Source organism: Zonotrichia albicollis, chromosome 1 (genome assembly GCF_047830755.1).
Source record: "Zonotrichia albicollis isolate bZonAlb1 chromosome 1, bZonAlb1.hap1, whole genome shotgun sequence".
Taxonomy (NCBI): domain Eukaryota; kingdom Metazoa; phylum Chordata; class Aves; order Passeriformes; family Passerellidae; genus Zonotrichia; species Zonotrichia albicollis.
In genome coordinates this window covers 47,577,352-47,597,352 of record NC_133819.1, presented here as the reverse complement: position 1 = coordinate 47,597,352, position 20,001 = coordinate 47,577,352, and the positions used below count along the sequence as shown (strand labels likewise).

Below are 20,001 nucleotides of genomic sequence, written 5' to 3'. Positions count from 1 at the left end.
CAGCGTTATGACTCAATCACAGTTTCATGCAAGAAGTGGGAAACACTTAGTAATCCCGGGAAGGAGTCAGTCCCACTAGGATCACAACAAGACTCTACAGTGCCCAAACCTCAAAGGCAGGAGCCTACAATCCTGTGTGGAGCTGGGCCTACAGGTCAGGTACTGCCTCTTACCTGTTCTCCAGCAGTGTCATGCACACGACCTCCCGCACGCCGGGGTTGTTGGCCTTCTCCATGGAGCAGCTTTGCAGATTCCACGTAGCCACCCTGAAGACGGGTCTGCCGTCCCTCACCCCCCCAAACATCTCCACAGAGGGGCGAGTGGATATGATCTGGGTTGGACCCCCGGGAGGAAAGTCCAAGTCCTCACTCTGGAGACTTAGAGAGGTGGGGCTGGGGTGAGGCTTGGCCATGAAGCTGAGGCCACCGTTGGTATTTGTTGAAGGGGGCCTGGAGCGCTCTGCAAAAATCTGGTGCCTGATTTTGTCCAGAAAGGAGGAATTGATGCAGTCCATCCTCACCAGGTCCTCGATACTTTTGAAGGGCCCGTGCTCTTTACGGTAGTCCACAATGCTGTTGGCGATCTTCTCAGTGATGCCACGGATGCTCATGAGCTGTGCCGGGGTGGCCGTATTGATGTTGATCTTGGTGGCGGACAGGTGGTGCTCAGAGGCAGGGTCCTTGCGCACGGAGCTGGGCGAGTGCTGCGCCGAGCTGCCCTTGCTGCTCACGCAGATCTCGAACTTCACCTGCTCCAGCTTGGCCGCCCCCACCCCGCTCACCAGCGCCAGGTCCTCCACTTTCTTGAAGCCGCCGATGTACTCGCGGTACTCCACGATGTTCTGGGCCACCACTCGGGTGACCCCGGGCAGGGTCATCAGCTCCTCCTCCGTGGCCGTGTTGATGTTGAGCCTCTCCTGGTTGACGAGGATGTTGCTGAAGTTGCACGCCGCGCTGAACTTGCGGCTGTGGCACAGGTCGGCCGGGTCGCGGGGGATGGAGCGGTGGCAGCCCAGGCTGCCCCCCATCTCACCGCCGCCACGGGCCGCTGGCGGAGCCGGGGGAGCGGGCGCGGGGCGCTGCCGGGGCTGCCCGCCCGCCGCTCATGGACCTCCGCGAGAGCCGGGGCGCACCGGGCGGCGGCGGGGCAGCCGCGGACAGACCCCGCTCCGCCACACTCGCCCGGTCAGCGGAACCCTGCGCCCCGCCGAGGGGCCCCCGCGCCTTTCCTTGTTCTTCTCCTCCCTCCTCGGGCACCGCCGCTCTCCGGCGCAGGAAGAGCCGCCGCTGCCCGCCCTGCCCCGCTCCGGCTCCGGCCCGGCGCTCGCAGCCGCCGCTGCCCCGCGCCCCGCCGGCGGTAGTAGTAGCTCTGCGGGAGCCCCCGCCCCTCGGCCGGGCGAGGCGGAGCCGCCGCCGCCGCCACCGCCCCCCGGGCGTCACCCGCGCCGCGCCCGCCCCCGCCCGGGCACCGCGGGCACCGGCCCGGCCCGGCAGGAGCGGCGCCAGCACCGGCACCGCCGCCACTCCCCACGGAGGGATCCCGCCTCGGCCCCGGCGGGGAGATCGGGGATCCTCCTTCCCGCCTGGGCACAGGGGAACTAAGAGCGTCCCCAGTGCCGTCGCCTGGCCGCTGAGGGCAGGCTTTTCCCGTCCCCAGGTCTCAGGTGTTTAGACGCTGCCTGCAGCATTACTGTCCCAGAAGTTCCCTGGGCTCGTCTCTCTGCATCTGGTGGGGCATAGGTGTGTTTTCAGACCTCATGAAAGCCTCATCAGTCATCTCCACTGGTTTTGTGCTCTTGCAGGCGCTATGCTTTTATACACCGGGGTAAAGTCTGCATTTTTTCCTTTCTTTTTTTTTTTTTTTAATTTAACATCTCAAGCCATTATATGAGTGCTGAACAAACTGAAACTCCCCACCCACAGAATGATGCTTTTGGACACATTAGGTCTATATACTAGGTCTGCCTCAGCCGAGGTGGTGGTCTGCAGCATGCCCAGCCCTTCTCTGAGAGTAACCACATTCTGCACCAAAATCGTGGCTGTGTATTGCCCGTGTGCCTCAGCTGGATTTAACACAGTTTGTTCGTGTGCTGAGAGCCACAGCAGCCCACCACAGCCCATTCTGGGGAAGCCACTGAAATATTTACCCAGTTTCTACTGCATCCAGTCCCATGCTGCGCTGTCTGCAATGTTATCTGTAGCCAAATTAGCTCATTTGAAACTAGCTTGACTGTGCCCACACAGGAGTGACTGCAATGTCAATGAATCGAAATATAATCGGTGGGTGTAATTGAAAGGAAGGGGGAACTGAAAGAAAGAGCAAACATATGATTGCAGATGCCAGCTATGCGCCCTGATGCTGCCTTGTGCTGACTGTCTCTATGTATTTCTTTTAGCTGCACAGAATATGGTACACATGTATTTTCAACATCAAAACTCTTGGTTGGCCCACTAATGAAAATGAAACTGCAGTAGCAGCTTGTACATGTATTTTTCATGGCATTTTTAATGGAAATTGGCATTTTTAATGGAAATTATTTGCTTTCACCTGAAATAAAAAGTTACACTTATTCAGCTTCTTGGCAAAGGAGAATGTGATGAGCTTAAGGGAGTGCAGGCTGCACCAGGCTTTACCAGGCTCTTAGACTGCACAGGGGCACGGGTGCTTTAACCCTGGCTCCAGTTACTCTGCTGCGCATCCCACATTTCCCTTCTGCTCGCCCCAGCAGTGGATTTAGCAAATTACCATTACAGGAATGGCACTGGCTGCATCAGGGCATTGGCTCTCTGCTGGCTGCTGGAGTGCAGAAAGTGCTCACTCAGGTGATTAAATGCTTCCACGTCTGCTGGAAAGTGCTCTGTGCGCTGCGATAGCAGCGGCCAATGCAGCAGGAGTCATGCTGGGCCTGTTCCTGCTGGGACCGTACCAGCACAGAGCTGGAAACAATTAACCATTGAAATGAGTATTCTTTGCAAGGCAGTGTTATTGCAGTAATAGCTCCACAAGCTGTTATCTCAATGGAGAACACACTCTTTTTCTTTCTACAGCAGGTTGTTTTGCATTGATCCAGGCTCATTAACTAAGTTTTGAAGCTGAAAAGCCCCAAAATCCATCTGAAGCACCATCTACATTGCAGGCAGCACTAGGTTTTCTGTGTTTCAGAAAAAAAAGGCAGGAGCATCTTCAGAAAGAAAACATTCAGAAAGAAAGTGCATTTGTCCAGCACTTTCTGTTGACAGCAACTATTCAACATTTCTTGAATCTGCGGCACCAAATTAACCTGGATGCAGCTGAGGAAGCAGAGCTCAGAGGGATGTAACAAGTGTCCCATCACCTAATGCTGAGTATGACCTCATGCTAATGTGAAATGTGGGCTGGGGGGCGGGGGGAGAATGAGGGGATTGTCATCCATTAGCCCCAAACCTGTATTTTTTGTTCTTGTTGACATTTACAGGAAGCTTGCTGAGATCTGAGTCAACCTTTGGCACATTTCAGGAAAGCACCAAAAGATGTTAAAAGGTCTTGAAAAGTTAAACAGACAACAAAGGAAAAAAAGATTAATCAATGGCCTGACATCAGTGTTAGGCAATCCATTAATTTGAGGCAATCCATTAAAATGAGGTTCAGTCACTAAATTATTGAAAAAGCAATGGCAAAATTATTGACAGCCAGTGTAGGCAACAGAAAATAAATCTCATGAAACCCAGGGAGGTACCAGATTTTATCTTTGATCCAATCCTGAGCTCAGTGTATGTAAATTTATTCAAGAAGAGATGGATTGATCTTGGTCTCCTGGTGATCACTGGCTGGCAGGTAACCTCTCTGGTCTGCTTGGCACCTATCCTGGCAAGGGGCCATGAATCCAGGATTCCTGAATCTCCGTCAACCCCAACAGGTTTAGAGGGCTCTGAGACACCGTGGGTGGCTTATTCCTCAGGATCTTCAGCTTGTGCCTACTGAGCAGCTGGCTGCTGGCCAGGGCTGGCTTAGAAACCTCTCAGTGACAGCAAAATTGAGTTTCACTGCTCTGAGGGTGTGAATGGGGAGGATCTCACAGGGCCAGGCAGGCTCCAGCAGTGAGAGGTGTGGAGGGACACCCTCAAAATGCCCTGGGAGCAGCCATCACACTTCCTGCAGAGCCTTTTTGTGTTTCACTGGACAGTGCTGCAAAGCAAGGAGCTGGAGAACAATGGTTTTGCCATTGCCCAGCAGCCATTTGTTGATCTTGGACTTGCTTTGCCACTGTCCACAGCCCTCCTCAACTGAACATCTCGCATCCTGTCCCCCTAAGCTGGTAGTGAAAGAGGTTTCTGGACAGCTGAGTGGCATCAGAGCAAGCAACTGGCCACATGAGAAATGCAGGGGAAGGGTTGTGTCACCTGCTTGCCAGCTCTGGAGATCTCAAATGCCTCTTCCCTTCAGGAATTCTTCAGAGAAGAAAGAACAAAATCAAACATTTTCCATCTGAAGGAGGTTCTGCAGTACTTCAGGCCTATAAATGCAATGTTTAAGGATGATATGGAAGTGCTTGAACTTGATGGAGTGAGAGCAGGTACTGGTGAACAATGTCTTCTGGCACAATTGATGCAAAAAATCTGCCTACAGGCCAATAGATTTTAAAGTCTAACTTCTTAGCATTTTAAGTTGGTCTTAAAAGAATCTATTAATCTATTTTTGCATGTTTTAACATCCCTCATCTACACTGCAGAGGCTCTAAACAAATAAACTGAGTTTTACAATGAGGGGTAGAAGGAGACAGAAGATGTTATTCAACAGAAAAACACAGAGTTTGCCTTCAGTGTTCAGGCAGCAATTGCAGTTCCTACCAGCCAACCATGTGATAGCAGTGCCTTTTCCAGCTCTCACAGCCTTGGGGGGCTTGGCAATCACACTTTTACACCCTGTGTTTTCAGACCTGCTGCACTGGGCTCTTAACGGGCAAGGGCTCGAAAAGGCAGCTGATTAACTGCAGTGCCTGTATTCTTATTAAAGGGAGCTATTAAAGTAATTGTTTTCTTTCTGCAAGGACATCTTCAGTAACACTTGTAACAGATGCCCGAGGGAGAAGACAGGCACTGTTTTTATGAAGACAAGTAATAACAAGTAGGAGTTAGCAATTTCATAAGCTGTGGGACTTACAAAGGCTGATTCTTGGCGTCTCTTTCCCTTTTTGATTTTTCTGGTCTTTATTAATAAAACTGAGTCTCCATTAGTGTCTCAGTGGGGTCACTAACCTGGATATCTCTGTTCTAAATGGCCATCAATATTTGTGGCTTTTTTAGAAACTTTGTATTTTTGAGACATTTCACCTTTATCAAATTCACTTGAAATTAGCCCACTCTCTAATAAAATCCCTGGGGAAGGGATGAGGGGTAGAGCAGCAGAGCACACAATCACATGAGGTTTTTCTTGGGAATCCAGTGTCTATGATGTGAGCTCTTTTTCCTGTAAGGCATTCTATACAGCTGCCAAACTTGTTGCAAAAAAAGTGATGTCACCAGTGCCATGTTGCCAGGTTACGGGTGTCACATCCTACAGAGAAATACAGTCAGAAGGGTGAGCAGAAGTGAGTCATCCCCATACCTTGATTAGGGCTTCACTTGGCTTGGGCTTGAGTCTGAAACGCAGACCTCTGCTTTCCAGAGGAGATCTCAACCAGTGGCTCACCAGTAGGACAGCTCATCCTGGAGGGAAACAAAAGGAGCCCAAGCTAGAGAACACAATCTTCAGCAGAGCATGGGATGCATTTTCCAGTTTCCATAGACAGCAGGGGATTTGATTCTCATGCCCCACATCTGAGGTGACTCAGATACCCCTTGGGGCACAAGGATAGAAAAGAACTAAAAAATCTAGTCCTTCCTTGACCCCAGGCAGACTCATTGAGGCCACGCTTACAGAAGCTTGCCTACTCCAGGCCTCCAGTGGTGGCATCTCCTGAACTTCCCAGATGAGAAACATGGGATGTGGTGGAGCTGTGACCCGGCTAATGTTCTCTTTGAGGCCTAGTCCATCCAGCCTCCAGTAAAAATGCCCATAAATCACTGCTGTGTGAACGTGGCATGAGGGAGAGTCAGAATTGGTGACTTGTGAGCCAGGTGCCTGAGCTCTCACCCAGGGTGAGCTGTCTGTGGTTCCACACAAAGGCAAGCATCAAGTGGGTTTTTGTGGAAGAGACACAGGCAATGAGATTTTAGGTATCTCAAGAGCCAAGCAGGAGAAGAGGAAAAATAAACCAATATGCTGGAAAGGGTTGTTAGTATAGCTTTCAGCACTTCACACAGCACTTGGGTCATCAGCAGTTGTACCGTCAGCCCCTCAACTGAATAAATTACTATTTTGCATAATTTGTAGTTTTATCCTTTACCTGTAGTTACTAGGTTACCATAATCAATTTTCTTGCTAATAAATTTTAGAGAAATGTGTAAAAAATCCATATAATGTTTACTTTTTACTTTTTAAAGAGTTTCATGACCATTATATATATACTCATGCATACCGCTTTTTAACTCAGTGATTCTGCAGTTACTGTAGCAGCCACTGCAATTCTGCCCAGACTTATATGTAACTTCTGCTGTTTGGGGGGTTTGCTTTTGGTTTGTGTTTTGGGTTTGGTTGGGAGTTTTTTGTTATAAAGAGATAAGGGATTAGTCTCTACTCCTTGAACAGTTGTGTTTCAGACCCTAAAATTATTCAGATAGGCAAAACCTGGACTCTTAGTTCCCCTAATTTTCTCATCTATAAGGAGGGGTCAGTCAGGTTTCTGTGTGGTTTACTTGTGCCATGTTTGTTTCCTGTCTTTTCCCCTTCATATATATAATTCTGTTTGCTGAGAAGAAAATAAGCCACAAAGTAGAGTCAAACTTTCCCTTAGTTCCAAATTCTCAGAGATCTGCAGAGGATAGAGCCCCAGTATAAAACCAGAACTCTGTTGAGGATCAGATCATTGGTTTATGAAACAGAAAATGTTTTGATGAAGACTCTTCACACAAAACATAGCACACTGCCTAAATTATCATCTCTGCAATGCTCTCCTGAGAAAATATGTCTCTCACATTTCAAGTCCTGTACCAACAATTAAAATGGTTTAATGGCTTCAACCACTCCCAGCAGACTTTGAACTTCTCTGAGGAGCCTCCCTGACAAGCAGCACAAGTTGCCTCGTTGTTACAACACCTTCAGTGAAAGCTTGATCCAATTCCCATGAAGACAAAGGAAAATGTCCAGAGTGATTTAAAAGGCTGCTGTGCTGATTTGGGCAAGCAGGAGGGCCTGCACTGTTGGTGGAATTGACTTGTGTGTTTCTCCATTTGAGAGCCAGATTTTATCGAAATGAAAGCATGCAGGAGGAAGAACAGCAAGACAGCATAGAGATCTTCCTCTAGGAACAGGTCCTGTAGGATGGCCACTTGGAGGAGACAGGTGAGCTCAGGTCAGCAGCATCTGGGGAATGGGCAGCAGAGCATCTGAGCAATGCTGCACCAGTGGAGGACAAGCAAGCCCCCGAGCACCTGGAACTGAACACCACTGAGCTAATTAAAACCAAACCGAAGGACCTAGCTTTGATCACTGGAAAGACCCTGGCACAAATAAGGATTTTAAGTCCTTGGAATCTAATTAGCTGCTTAAAAAAAACCCACCAGCATGGCTGTACCAAACTCACTTTTTTCTTTGATGGGACTACTGACTTGAAGGATAGGACAGAAAGAGCTGATTAATGACAGAGGGTGTGAGAGACCATGTACTTACAAAGCTTGTGGGTGGAGTCAGAAAGCCTGCAAGGACTTGGGTGGGTAGGTTCAAAATTCAAAACCCAGAGGGAAAAATGGTCAAGATGAATTTTGGTAGAGACCTAGGGAGGAGAAATCAACATCATCCACTCAAATTGAGTATAGCTGAGTCACAGATGGGTCAGGAAAGACTCAAAAACATAAATAAGAGTCATCAGGGGGGCCCATTTAGTAGAGACCAAAGTCTATTTCTAGCTTATCTCACTAATTCCAACAGCATGATTAAGAATATAGCTGTGCATTGACTCAGCTGCACTCAAGAACATGGTGCTAAGAGCCTCCATGCCAAAGTATTGGTGAATTGCTGCCAGATGTCATACACATTGCAAAAAACAGAGTTCTCCCAAAACAAACCCCACAGCCCTGAAGTGCTTACTATTCCAAGGCTAGATACTAGTCCTTGCTTATGCCCAGTAATATGTACTCTAATAATTGGAAACACAGGAACTCTGAAGTTCTGTTGGACAGGAATAAAGCTTACATATCCTGGGGTGAGGAGTTTGCTGCCTAAATAAAGGTTTAAAGTAGGTGAGATATTATTCTTTTTACTGTGTGTGAAGTTTTAGCTGAGGTCACATCCACAGCTCCAAACCTTGTTGCAGCCAAATAACATGTTTTGGAGAGACTTTTTCAAAGTTTGAAGAGACATGAGGAAAAATAGCTGCCACCATGTTACACAAGCTTTTGCATTATGTCAGAGCACGAGCTCCCCACACTCTGCTGGCCGCTCATTCCTGCTCACCTGGTGTGTGCTCACCACCATGACTCACCACAAAAACAACTCAGCACATCTTGGTTGGCTGTCATTTCTATGCAAACACTCTGCTGGGTATTGTGGGATGTCTGTTTTTCCTGTGATGGATTCTCAGACTTTGCTGTGGTTCAGGAATGGCTCCAGCGCTTCCTGCTTCAAAAGTAATCTCACCAGGTATCCTGAAATCAGATTCTAATCCTTCTCCCAAGTGTCCCAAAGCATGCAGTTGATTAATTCTGATTTCACACCACATGTAGCCATGTCACACAGACACATTCTTGCCAGCCAGTAAACGAGCCACATTCTTCCTGCTTTAGTCACGAAGCATGTCTCCTTTAACCTGTGCACTTGCAACTATGGCATGTGGGCTGCTCCTCCCATGAGTCAGGGAATGTTCTTGTCACTTGACACTGCAAGGTGCTGGGCATCCCTGTCCTGCTACCTACCGAGTGACATCAGGGAATGCTGGTAACCCACCAGCATGACTCTTAAGACAGGACAGAAGCAAGATGGGACACTCAGTGGAGTCAAACTCAGAGAAATGGTTGGATGAATGACTCACTTAAGCTGACTAAGGCCCATCCCAAACGTGTATGTTGCTGACTCTGACTGTTTCTGACTGTGCATGCAAACTGTGGCAATCAAGCACCTTTGGGAAGACAGCTGCTGCTCCTTCAGTTTATGTACCATACTGCCATCCCAAACTGGATGAGAACTCACTTCACACTTAGGATTGACACTGAGGGCTGACTGCATGGTGGTGTTCCATGGGTTAATGTCTTGGGCTTCAGAGTATCAGTACCTACTTTGGATGTGTGATTCCCATGGTCTGCCTGACATCCAACATTGCCTTGGCAAATCACAAAGCTGCCCACACACAGTTCACCTCTTAGACCATTAGATTTGCCAGGTATGGCTTACCTTAACCAAGCAAACAGTTGTTGTTGCATGCACTGTCACCTCCATGCTGCACAGGGATGGGGAAACTGATTTTCACCAAACCAAGTCATCACTCCTACTATTTATTTTTTCACCTGCAACTTTTTTCATGGTGTTTCACTGCTTGCCATTGTTACTCCTACTAGTATCCATCACACTAATTGGAGTTTGCAGGTTTCTATTGGCTGCTGGGGAAGCTCTGCGAGGTCTTTGGATCTGAGCCTGCCTTGCACACTGTGCACGAAGATCTGCCATCTGCACTACCCTCGTTGAGTCCAGCCCTCTCTAGTGTGATTGTGACTAGCTGGAGAGTGGGGCATTGCCCACTGTGAGAAAGGGTATCAGCATGTGGCCCTCCCAGGGGCTTTTTTGGACAGGCAGCCATGCACACTGAGAGCTAGCAAGGACACTAAACTGCATTCACATTAGTCAGTCTTGACACCACCTGCTTCTGAAAGGGCTGATTCTTCCAAAGACAAACAGTCGAGGCTTCTCACCACCTTTGACATAGGTTGAAAAGAAGTGGGGAAGGAGCTTTGCTCTGTCTGTATTTTCTTTTCTCAATACTTTTAGATAGGGTGACACAAACTTGCAGATTCCCTTTGGATTCAAGCTAGTCATTGTTTAAGGCACAATGATAACTCTGTATCACAAGAACAAGTCATGAAAGAAACATTGTTAGAGAAGAAATCCTACGAATCAGAAAGGCACTGTGTTTTGTCCTGCATTAAGCTCTGAATTTCATTTGGTTTTGCTGGGTGGAGGCTGTGGTAGGGACAATGTTGGGTGCACTGCCCAGCAAAAACATTCCACCAACTCACTGCAGGATCATAAGTCAAAGTGGATACCAGAGACAAATTCTCTGCAGTGTTTGCAAGTCCCTCGGCAGTGGCAGGGACGTTCTTCCCCTTGGATTTCAGGAAGGGTTAGAGATTCCCAAGAGATCAGGCCAGGTGTGGTGCATGAAAACAAAAAGGCAAGACAGGAATTTGTGTTAGCATAAACCAAATAGGGGAAAAACACAACAACAACAAAACAAACAAACAACAAACAAAAAACCTCACCCAAATAGAAAACAGTAAAAACCATCTGTTTATATAAAGATCAAGACAGGTTTCTTTCACGTGATTCAGGAATTTCACAGTGCTTCTTCTAACTCACATTTTTAAATCAAATTGTTCAAAAACATGGCATCAAGAAATTTCAAATTCCAGAACTGGAACATGCAATAAAAAGTCAACTATAATCTTGGTTTTAAGTGTTAAATTAAGCTTTTAAATAAACAAACAAACAAACAAATTAGAAAAATGGAATATCCCAACAGAAATTCCTTGATTAGCATAGTTGCTCTTGCTTAAAGTTTTGGGTGTTTGTGATGTCAAACAATTGCTCTAAGCTCATTGTTAAAAATAGCCCCCAGACTTTTAAGGATTTTTTTTTTCAAAGCAGCATGAAAAACCTACAATGTTTGACTGATTTATGTTGCTAAAGGAATCATCTGTAAGGGTCTTCACTCACTATAGTGTGTCACTTTGTATGATCAGATATTTAATGTTCATGTATTTTAATCTGTGGACAAAAAGTACAGAGGCTACTCACAGCTAAGATATCCAACACTCTTCAGAATGTCTTCCCAGTTGCCTCTGACTTCATTTCACAGCTCCTTGATTCATATGGTGTCACCACAAGAGACCTATACTCAGGTCCATTTAATATCGAGGAGCAAATTATCCAGGAGAAACCATTTGCTTTGCTTCCCACCTTCTGTGCCACCAACTCACCTTTCCCTTGGCATCCACCCCTGATCCTCAGATCTGTTTATGCCCTGGGGCTGGCACTGGCAGAGGAGCAGCAGCAAAGCCTGAGCTGGATGAGGAAGCATGGGATGGCACAAGGATTTCTCTGGGTATCCCAGCATGCTCCCACTTTTATCTCCTCTTCACAGCTCTGCTTATAAGGCAGTGCCAGCTCACTGCTGTGGCGTTTTTGCTCTTCCTGACAAGGAAGAGACTCCTGCCTATGCCTCTGAAGCATTAAAGCTGTGTTAAGATTCAACTTCAGTGCTCGGATTGCTGAGATGGAAGAGAGTCCCGTATGCCTGGATGCAAGAGGAGAAAATCCATTACTGCTAACCATGGCCTGGCTATTAAGAGTAATGGAACTGATTTTAATAGCATTAAACTCTTGAAATGTATTAAATTTCAGCAGAAAATTCTGAGTGATCTTTCCCCTGCAGATATGCCCATGACAGAGGTGCAGCCCAAGGGCAGGAGTCCAGAGAACCTGAGGAATCACCATCCTTGGAGATATTTGAAGCACAGCTCTTTGTAGTTCCAAGTAACTTTGACCAGCAGACTAGATGATCTCCCTTTCAACCTAAATTATTCTGCAACTTTGTAGAAAATGGTGGTCTTGGACTTGTTGGCATGATAAATAGGAGCTGGGGGAGGATTTGGTAAGCTGCAGAGAGCACAGATATTGAGAGAGAGAAAAGGGAATAGAGCAGGGGTTGTATGGCATTGATAGTTTCATATCCATTCTTTGAAGATCCGTGGGGATAACCATCCCATTTTAAACAATAAAGTGGCTTACAGCTGTATGGTTTGGGATTTTTTTAGTTAAAGAAGATATGTGATCTAAGCTGGATCAAAAAAAAAAAAAAAAAAAAAAAAAAAAAAAAGAAACAAGCAGAAAATCCTCATCATCCATCTGTTCTCAAATAATTAAGATTTGTTTCTGATTCTGTAGGAAATGGATATAGTGGTTTGTTAATACTGTAAGAATAAAATCCACAAGTTCTGAGCCAAGGCTCTGTTGAAATGGTGCAGCAGAGAGACTCCCTAGTCAAGGGAGTCACCTTCTGTGCGAGGGGAGGAACCTTCTCTGGAAAAGGAGAAACAAGGCAGCCTGCAACCAGCAACATCACAGAGCTCTTATTCTGCTCTCACTCTGCATGTTATATGGGGTTAATTTTAAGAGAGAGAAAAAAACCCTGCAGGGCTTCCTTAGCCAAACAGGGAGAAGTTCGATCTCTTCAGAACAATGGAAGCAAAGAGAACTCAAGGGAATTATTCATCTTGTAAATGGAATTTGATTTTCTAATGCGAAGAGCAGGCTTTAATTACAGCAAATTGAAACAATAGAACATTTCCTTACTAAAAAGTTGGAGGGCTTTTTGTTGCTATGATTACTATGTGAAGGGGATGTTTGTGCTTAGAAGCCCTAGCAATTATAGGAAGGTTTTACTTCAGCCAACTACTTTGTAGGAGTTACCATAACTGACAACGGGAGTGTTTTCCCGTAACTTACTGCTCTTACAGACCAAACACAAATGCCATGATGTATGATGTACTACACTGGAACAGAAGGGGACAGATACCTCTGGGATTGGGAAAGAAACACTTTCTTCTTTGGAGAGCATGGCCCCAAAGAGAAGCAACACAAAAAGATCTCCATCTGCCACAGCAAATGAAATTTCCCATCCCTCAGAAGAAATATTTCAAACACTTAAGTCACATTATAGTTCTGCTCAGTACTGCATGAAACATCCTTGCTAGCTCATGGTCATTACATTTGTTAGCACCTAAAAAAAATTAAACATTATTTTATTGTATTTATTATGACTAGTTGCATTACTAGGCTAGCCCAGGGCTCAGTGGATATATGATACGCTATGATATGATATGATACATAACACTCTGGTCTGATGTTCAGGTTTAAAATGTTTATTTTAAAGTTTATGCCATAGCACCACTCCCATCATGTGCTGGGGCCACATGTACTGGTTGCTGGCATCACTTTTGGAAACAGAGGTTCCAAAACTTGAGAAAACTGAAGGAAAAGAAGAAATTCCCACACTACTGTGAGACTTTCTGAGTATGACAAAAATGCATGCTGTGTTTCTTAGAGGCTGCAGTCACATTAGAGCTTAATTACATTAACATGTAATGCTTAAAAATGTCAGGAAAGGACTCGGGGGGAAAAATAAATCAGAACTCAGGGACAGAGACAGATGAGATGCACACAAGTTTAAATGCTGGATTTGTATTCCCAATGAGGAACTGTTACCATTATTTTTGCCTCATGCCAAACTGTAAAAAACTTAGTGTGTTTAATCTTAAAATGCCCCCACCTCCAACTTGCTAAGCTAGTTGAAGCTAACCAAATTGAACTACCACTTTGAAAATGACTTTGTTCCCTGAAATGTTGTTTCATAATGAAAATTGTGATGGGGATAAAACAGATCATGCTCTTCTGAGGTCTCAGGGCTATCAGCCACGCTCCATTTAGCCTTAGCAGTCATCTGAGCAGGAGCTTCAATCTCTTTCACAGGGAGTAGATGTGCTCAGAGCTGACTTGGCAACTGATGCTGTGCCTGCACAACAAGGAGTGAGTCTAGAAGGCTGCTGCTCATGCTCAGCACTTTGTTTCTTGAGCCATGTAGCTCAGAACCTTGTGACTTTGGGGGACTGGTGCCTGTCAGGCTGAGGGCAGACTGAGCATACAGCCAGTGCATCCAGCTGAGAGAATACAGAAGCTCTACATGAGGACAGTCCCTGCTAATGGAAGAGGTTCTATGCTGCCATTCTTTTAGTCATGAGATTTCTTATCACCATGGTATTTTCTGAAAAATCCTCTTTGCCCAGGATTTTTTTCTGGGAAGCTGAGAGGCCTCAGAAAAGAATGAAAACAATAATTAGCTGATTGCTTGGGAATGTAGTCTGGAGATCATTTACCAACAGGTGCATCTTTGATTGGTTCCATGTGAATTTTTAAAATTAATTAATGACCAATCACCATCAGCTGTGTCAGACTCTGAGGCGTCAGTCACCAGCTTTCATTATCATTCTTGTTTAGCCTTCTGATGTACCCCTTCTCTTTCTTTAGTATAGTTTTACTATATCATGAATAGAATAGAATAGAATAGAATAGAATAGAATAGAATAGAATAGAATAGAATAGAATAGAATAGAATAGAATAATAAATCAGCCTTCTGAGAACATGGAGTCAAATTCTCATCTCTCACCTCATCCTGGGGACCTCACAACACCACAATTTCTCCTATCAGCAGCTGTACAGAAGACTGATCCTGGTTATCTACTTCATAAAAACCAGATGGAGTATTTTTCAAGCTCTTATTGAGGAACAACTTGGGATTTTTTGTTTTTTTTGTTATTGTTTCAGTTTTTTTAATTATCATCCCCTCAAATATTAGTGAGGATTCCTACAAAGTATAAGTTGTGCAGTCCTAGAAAGTATTGTTTCAGTTTTTTTAATTATCATCCCCTCAAATATTAGTGAGGATTCCTACAAAGTATAAGTTGTGCAGTCCTAGAAAGTCCAGTAAAAGCCTATGCTTTGTGTTATTTGCTGAATGATTCTCCAGTGGGATCACATTGCCAAGAACTTGGGATTTCATAGCAAAGTGAAATTACACATTAGAAGAAAATGCCCATAAAATATGTTCATTTTTAATGAAGACATTAAAAAGCCACTCAGAGATTTGTCTCCTCACTTCTGTGCCCAGTCTACTGCTACTGTAATGATCCCAAGGGTGGGAACCTGAAGAAGAGAGAGGCCTCAGTGTCTCTATGTTAGTGAGATTTAAGGGTTTTGATCTCTTCATTTAAGAAATTACTTTACAGTAATGGAAAATAATGAAAGTAAAGTGCCTGAAAGATTTGAGCATAAATGTTTTTGAGTGGGGCCAAGGACTGTATGGCTCACGAGTCTTCTCACCTAAGGAAGTTCTCTCTCAGACTTTGGCAAGCAGGGCAGTGGCCTGAGGTCCGAGGCAAATGAAGCAAAGGATCATGAATCTCTGAACACAGCCAGAGGGGTTGTAGAGCAGCACACAGAGTATTTAATCTTTCCTCTCTTCTAACACCAAGGTTCAGACACAATATGTGGGTATCCTGTGTGTCCAGGATAGGACACGCAGGGGAAAACCCTTTTGGAAACTACCGGGGAAGGTATTTTCCTGGAGGTTTCTGATGATCTCAAGCCACATTAACAAACTGCTCAGAGGCACTTGCTCTGCATGATCCAAAAGGAGCAGGTCTGAAAAATTAAAAACTAACTATGTGGGATTGGGAATCATTTGCTGAGGTCCTTTGCCCAATCTTTCTAATCTACGTGCTTAAGGAACATCACAGAAATATTTCCTCATAGCATCTTTGTTGCAATGGAAGTGCCATTAAGCTCTTTTTACCACTGAAAAATAGGGGAATAAAATAAAATGCCTGAAGTCTCAGAGCTTGATCTGTCCCAGGCTTTCCCCTTGCCCCTGGAACTAATGCAACATACAAACAACCCTGTGAAGTCAAGCTGGGCAGGATAGAAAATTGGAACAGCAATTTGTTTTGAGAAACACCATTTGGGCACTGCATTTATCCTGCATGAGTCAAAGCAAATATTTTCTTCCTTCAGTACCCTCTCCTGCCAGCTCACCAATTTTTCAAGACAATATCCATAGAAAGATATTTCTGTATGCATGCGAAAATTAAATGTCATTGTACTGTAATGGCTGGTGGCATGGACATATATTGCATTTGAATCCTTGCTCATTATGGTTTTATTTCTGGACCATGAAATCTTGGCCACCTGACTCTTAGATTCATATATTAACAAGATAAAATTATATACCACAAGGCTTCTTAGATAAAAAGCTTAGCTATGCAGGGGCTTCTCATTATCCCTTTTATCCCTTACTGTGTCAGAATGAATTATAGCATCTAACTTCAGTTAAACCCCCTATTCAATACCTAATGCTCAACAGATAGGATAACATTTATTTTGTTTTGGAGTTTAACTTTAGATGAGGTGACATGCAACAGAATGGAGCACAGACACTGCAAAACAGTCTCCTGCAGTGTGACAAATTACAGAGTACAAAGGAGCAGTGCAGAGGCAATTAAAAATGGAATATGCCCCTGGAAGCTGGCATGCTGCAAACCCATGATTAACCCATGATTAAAACTCAACCAAGCTGAGTCTTCAGTAATATTTGTGCTCATATCTAAGCATACAGCAGAGCATGAGGGGAAGAAGTCCAAACAAGGAGAACTTTGGTCTGGTTCTGTGGCAGTGGTTATTTTTCTGTAGAAGAAAAAGGGTCACCCTAAGCAACACCCTTCCCTTCCTGTGCCATTATTCATGCAGTCATTCAAAATCATGCAGTATAGCTGAATAAGCTGGAAGATCTTGCCTGTGCTGAGACCTCCTTCTCCATGCAATAAAGTTTCCAAGCAGCTGCTCATCTTGCAGAGTGTGCATAACCCCACTGGCTTTAGTGGCCTGATGATCCTGCATGCATGTTTGTGTTTCTTTAGCTGGAAAAGGGCCCCTTCACATGCCCCATTTGCCTGGCTTCTAAAAGGCTGCCTGACCTCAGGAACATGACCTACAGACTTACAGGAGCTGGGATTGTCAGCAGTGTCCTTTAAGCCTGGCAATGCATTCAGCAGTTGGCCCTGTCCTCTGGAAAAGGTGATCCATGCTGCAGCTACAAAAGGCAGCACAAGCAGGGGGACAGGTGGATTGAAATATATAAATTAAAACTTTAAAATGGCCATGATAATAGAGCAGGAAAAATGTTATTCCTCCTCCTAGCTTAGACTGGGGGGTGAAAAAGACAATTGGCAAAGTCCACTTCAAAAACATGTTAAGACAAAAAGTTAAGATGGGCCTAACTCCGAGTTTCACATCTGTTACCAAGGCATTGTATAGTCTTGTTCAGCAACTAAGTTATCACACCAAGGCACTGAAATTAGTCACACAACAGAACACTGTAATTCACACTGTCAAAGCTATTTTTATTCACTTGGAGCTGTTTTTATAGACTGACATAATTGGACAACAGGTATGACAAGCCTTTACTGTGATCTTATCTTTACCAAGCCTATTTTGTTGTCTTCACCTTATCTTCACCAAAATCTGTATTTTGTTGTAGGAGAGGTTGAAACACAGGGCTCTGACAAACAACCCAGCACAAAGGAAGCCTACCTACCTCATTCATGGAAATCAGGGGCCACATTTTTCTTTCTCTGAAGCTAACACCAGTCCCACCAGAGCTACATTATTGTTAAGACAAGACCTATAGTGATGTTTCATACTGGACTGATTATCAGTTATAAACACAAGACATGAACAATAGGGAAGAAGAAAGAGGAGAAGAAAAAAAAAAAGAACAGAAAAAATAATACAATATACTTTTTATCTAAATATTCACCTTTCTGCAAGCTCAGCAAGCTTTCTGCAAGACCCAGGCAGCTGGCTTTTGTTTCCAGATTCACCTTCAAAGTCCATCTGCAGACCTGACCATACAGAGCCATAGATCTTCAGCACACACGTCATATCAGTACAATAGGATTTAATTTCTTTACCTTACCACTTGTATGAGATTGGCCCGAGAAGTTGTGGATGCCCCAGCCCTGGCACTGTTCAAGGCCAGGTTGGATGGGATTTTGAGCAACCTGGTCTAGTGAAAAGTATCCCTGCCCTTAGCAGGCGATTTGAATTAGTTGTTCTTTTAGGTCCCTTCCAACCCAAACAATTCTCTGATTCTGTGTTAGCCCACACAGCTCGTCTTTACCGAGCCAAGCAATACCCCAAAAGAGCAAGAATTTATCTGGACTCCATCATTATTAGCATGCTTAAATGGTGACTTCTTCACAGTGCTTCCCAACTTGCAGACAGACTGACTTCTTGCGTTGGCCTCATCATGGAAATTGTTAGGATTTAGCCTCATTTCACTCAATGAGCAATTCTAGTGGAGAAATTAAGTGAGAGTTCTGCAGCAACACAAGGCCACAAACACTGCTGCTTGGCACAATAGACTGTGCCTCAACAAAGCTGCACCTACAGGGGCATAAAGTCACCAAAATGAAATGAAATATTTACTTCCTCCTGATTTCAGCCTGGTCTGGAAAAGCAGAAAAGGGAACCTTTGCAAACCATTCCCAGATTTGCTCTGAGAGGCTCTGCTCAAAAGCAGCTGGCAGCCTGAGGCTTAAAATCCACATTGATTAGAGCTGACCTGTGCTGAGTTAGAAAACCTGATGCTTAAAAAAAGGCAGCAAGTAGCTGCATCCCGTGTCATTAGGAGATGTTTCCCCCATAGAGCGCTAATGAGCTGGCACAGCTTTGGCTTTCAGTGGGAGCTCCTCATCTTCCTGAGACTGCCTGACAAACTTCCCCAGACACAGGCTACTTCTTTGTCATCCTTTCTGCGGTGTTTAGCCCTGGCCAGGGATAACACAGGCTGCTATAACATGAATAAGGAAAAAAGAATATCCCACTGTGCTGCTGACACCGGGAGAACTCGCTGCCTTGTGGCGAACGAGGCGATAATAATTCTACCAGTCCTGATGGGGATCACCGAAATGTCAAGGCTGATAGCTGCCCTTTCCCTTCTGACATGATCATTAGCCCCTGGGAAGGAAATAAATTACTGAGCCACTTAACACCTCATTAGGAGTTAAAACTATGTATTCAGCATCTCCAAGTCGAGTTTTAAAGCAGCTTGGGTGTTTAACAGCCAGCTGTGAAGTTAGCTCTGAGAGTATACAGCTGGCTGTTTCCTTAAGGGAAGCTTCTCCTTTAAATGCCTCCAAACCCCAGGCAAACAATGTTTTCCATTCTCCCTGCTTAGCTGTACTGGTTTGGGATGTATAGTCTGTCTGTATTTATAAATAACCCTCTTTGTTTACCAATTATTTTAAGTATTTTCAGGAAAGGAAGGGAAGGAAGAAAACTAGGAATATTGCAATTGCCTGTCTGCCCTCATTAACCCAGTAATTATTGCATTGTAATTCAATTATTTCTTGTACTCAGTTCCAGATAAGAAGACTGCAAAGGCAATAATAGCTTCAGAAGTTTCCTCTTATCTTTTTTTCTTTTTTGCTTTATTCTCTAAGGCTGTTTTTCTCTGCCTCTGCATCATTCCACGCTCCTCGTTATGTTATACAGGGAGCTTGCTGCTGTGCATTGAATCAGAGCTAAAAATAATTATCTTCCTTTTTTTGTAGCTTTAGATTGTTTTAAAACCCAGATCAGTTGGCATTTGCATGGTGCATACACTTTGAAAGCTAAATAAGTTTTACCTTATTTTGTCCAAATTAATTTAATTGGCAAACATGTTGTGACCTATTACTGCAAACTATGATGCTTTAATACCCAAATCTGTGATGACTCCAGACAGTGTCAGAGCAAATGCTGTGAAGTATAAACCAGCTTTTGAAGCTCTTTGCTGTAGCAATGGAGGTAGGGGGCACAAACACAGGTCCCATGTATGGAACTCTTCCTACCAGAAGTATGAATGGTGCAAAATGGTCAGGTAGGGCTGGAGTTTCTAGGTGGGAACAGCTTCCTTCTGCCAGGGGCAAAAATTACCTGTCAGTCTGGGCTGCTCTGTGGAGGTGCAGTGTTTTGGGCTGAACATCACCTGTCATCCTCATGGGTTTGTTGTGAACAGAGGTGCAACCACAGTGGCCTCCCTGAGGGTGAGGGCACAGAGCTCT

At 44.8% G+C, this 20,001-nt stretch overlaps 1 protein-coding gene and 1 long non-coding RNA gene across 2 annotated transcripts in view; both read right to left on the bottom strand.

Annotated features, from left to right (window-relative positions):
* EEPD1 (endonuclease/exonuclease/phosphatase family domain containing 1) overlaps positions 1–1,384 on the bottom strand; it is a 65,732-nt gene extending 64,348 nt beyond the window's left edge. Inside the window, exon 1 of the mRNA XM_074540454.1 lies at positions 174–1,384. Coding sequence (XP_074396555.1) covers positions 174–1,027 — 854 coding nt within the window. The 5' untranslated portion in view covers positions 1,028–1,384. The remainder of the gene's footprint in view (positions 1–173) is intronic.
* Positions 1,385–5,582: 4,198 nt separating this feature from the next.
* The window catches only part of LOC102073576 (uncharacterized), a 31,532-nt gene continuing 17,113 nt past the window's right edge, over positions 5,583–20,001 (bottom strand). The window contains exons 2-3 of the long non-coding RNA XR_012577151.1: positions 7,747–7,849; positions 5,583–5,684 (exon numbers count right to left, since the gene is read on the bottom strand). This is a non-coding gene — a long non-coding RNA (uncharacterized LOC102073576). The remainder of the gene's footprint in view (positions 5,685–7,746; positions 7,850–20,001) is intronic.